Source organism: Penaeus japonicus, unplaced genomic scaffold (assembly GCF_977035675.1).
Source record: "Penaeus japonicus unplaced genomic scaffold, GWHDUDI00000001_assembly GWHDUDI00000025, whole genome shotgun sequence".
NCBI classification, from domain to species: domain Eukaryota; kingdom Metazoa; phylum Arthropoda; class Malacostraca; order Decapoda; family Penaeidae; genus Penaeus; species Penaeus japonicus.
Window position 1 is genome coordinate 31,214,693 of NW_028234427.1, and position 2,500 is coordinate 31,217,192.

Here is a 2,500-nt window from a genome sequence, read left to right on the forward strand (position 1 = left end):
ATCCCTTCCACCACCTTCCATCCCTTCCACCACCTTTCATCTCTTCCACCACCTTCCATCTCTTCCACCACCTTTCATCTCTTCCACCACCTTTCATCTCTTCCACTACGTTCCATCTCTTCCACCACCTTTCATCCCTTCCACTACGTTCCATCTCTTCCACCACCTTTCATCTCTTCCACCACCTTTCATCTCTTCCAGCACCTTCCATCCCGTCCACCACCTTTTATCTCTTCCACCACCTTCCATCTCTTCCACCACCTTCCATCTCTTCCACCACCTTTCGTCTCTTCCACCACCTTTAATTTCTTCCACTACGTTCCATCTCTTCCAATACGTTCCATCTCTTTCACCACCTTCCATCCCTTCCACCACCTTTCATCTCTTCCACCACCTTTCATCTCTTCCACCACCTTTCATCCCTTCCACCACCTTTCATCCCTTCCACCACCTTTCATCCCTTCCACCACCTTTCATCTCTTCCACCACCTTTCATCTCTTCCACCACCTTTCATCTCTTCCACCACCTTTCATCTCTTCCACTACGTTCCATCTCTTCCACCACCTTTCATCCCTTCCACCACCTTTCATCCCTTCCACCACCTTTCATCCCTTCCACCACCTTTCATCTCTTCCACTACGTTCCATCTCTTCCACCACCTTTCATCCCTTCCACCACCTTTCATCCCTTCCACCACCTTTCATCCCTTCCACCACCTTCCATCTCTTCCACCACCTTTCATCTCTTCCACCACCTTTCATCCCTTCCACCACCTTCCATCTCTTCCACCACCTTTCATCTCTTCCACCACCTTTCATCTCTTCCACCACCTTTCATCCCTTCCACCACCTTTCATCCCTTCCACCACCTTTCATCCCTTCCACCACCTTTCATCTCTTCCACCACCTTCCATCTCTTCCACCACCTTTCATCTCTTCCACCACCTTTCATCCCTTCCACCACCTTTCATCCCTTCCACCACCTTTCATCCCTTCCACCACCTTTCATCCCTTCCACTACGTTCCATCTCTTCCACCACCTTTCATCTCTTCCACCACCTTTCATCCCTTCCACTACGTTCCATCTCTTCCACCACCTTTCATCTCTTCCACCACCTTTCATCCCTTCCACCACCTTTCATCTCTTCCACCACCTTTCATCCCTTCCACCACCTTTCATCTCTTCCACCACCTTTCATCTCTTCCACCACCTTTCATCTCTTCCACCACCTTTCATCTCTTCCACCACCTTTCATCCCTTCCACCACCTTTCATCTCTTCCACCACCTTTCATCTCTTCCACCACCTTTCATCTCTTCCACCACCTTTCATCCCTTCCACCACCTTTCATCCCTTCCACCACCTTTCATCTCTTCCACCACCTTTCATCCCTTCCACCACCTTTCATCCCTTCCACTACGTTCCATCTCTTCCACCACCTTTCATCTCTTCCACCACCTTTCATCTCTTCCACCACCTTTCATCCCTTCCACCACCTTTCATCTCTTCCACCACCTTTCATCTCTTCCACCACCTTTCATCTCTTCCACCACCTTTCATCCCTTCCACCACCTTTCATCTCTTCCACCACCTTTCATCCCTTCCACCACCTTTCATCCCTTCCACCACCTTTCATCCCTTCCACCACCTTTCATCTCTTCCACCACCTTTCATCCCTTCCACCACCTTTCATCCCTTCCACCACCTTTCATCTCTTCCACCACCTTTCATCCCTTCCACCACCTTTCATCTCTTCCACCACCTTTCATCTCTTCCACTACGTTCCATCTCTTCCACCACCTTTCATCCCTTCCACCACCTTTCATCCCTTCCACCACCTTTCATCTCTTCCACCACCTTTCATCTCTTCCACTACGTTCCATCTCTTCCACCACCTTTCATCCCTTCCACCACCTTTCATCCCTTCCACCACCTTTCATCCCTTCCACTACGTTCCATCTCTTCCACCACCTTTCATCCCTTCCACTACGTTCCATCTCTTCCACCACTTTTCATCCCTTCCACCACCTTTCATCTCTTCCACTACATTCCATCTCTTCCACCACAGATAAGACCGATTCAAGGAGTTTCTAAGACGTTGCCTTGTTTCTAAGAAAAGAAATCGAAAAAAAACAACTTTTCCAATGGTCAATAATCATGCAACGAGACTATGGTATTGGTCCTATTTATAGTATTACTACTTGAATAGCCCTACATCTGCCCCCCCCCCTCTACCCCCACCCCCATCACCCATTCACAACAATATTTTTGAGAAATCACAACATTCACCCTCACTATTTCGTGAAAAAAAGAATAATAAAAAAATAGAAGGTTCGACCTCACAATGTTGCTAGGTAGAGCACGATTGCATATATCCTATAAATATACAAATACATCTACCTATCTATATGTATCCACATTCTTCTAAATTATAAAACAAACCGAATTCAAGATTACTTAAAAAAAAAAGGGTTTACCTGTACCTCACACATCGAAACTT

The 2,500-nt window shown here is 47.2% G+C and overlaps 1 protein-coding gene across 7 annotated transcripts in view; it reads right to left on the bottom strand.

Annotated features, from left to right (window-relative positions):
* LOC122257645 (carbohydrate sulfotransferase 5-like) overlaps positions 1-2,500 on the bottom strand; it is a 24,179-nt gene that overhangs the window by 21,626 nt on the left and 53 nt on the right. For 4 of the 7 annotated variants that reach the window (XM_086551617.1, XM_086551620.1, XM_086551616.1 and 1 more), the window contains exon 1: positions 2,484-2,500. This exon is cut by the window's right edge. In XM_086551617.1, the coding sequence (XP_086407743.1) occupies positions 2,484-2,500 (17 nt within the window). Of the gene's footprint in view, positions 1-2,477 lie in introns of all 7 variants that reach the window. The other 3 variants (XM_086551615.1, XM_086551614.1, XM_086551618.1) reach the window with 1 other exon arrangement.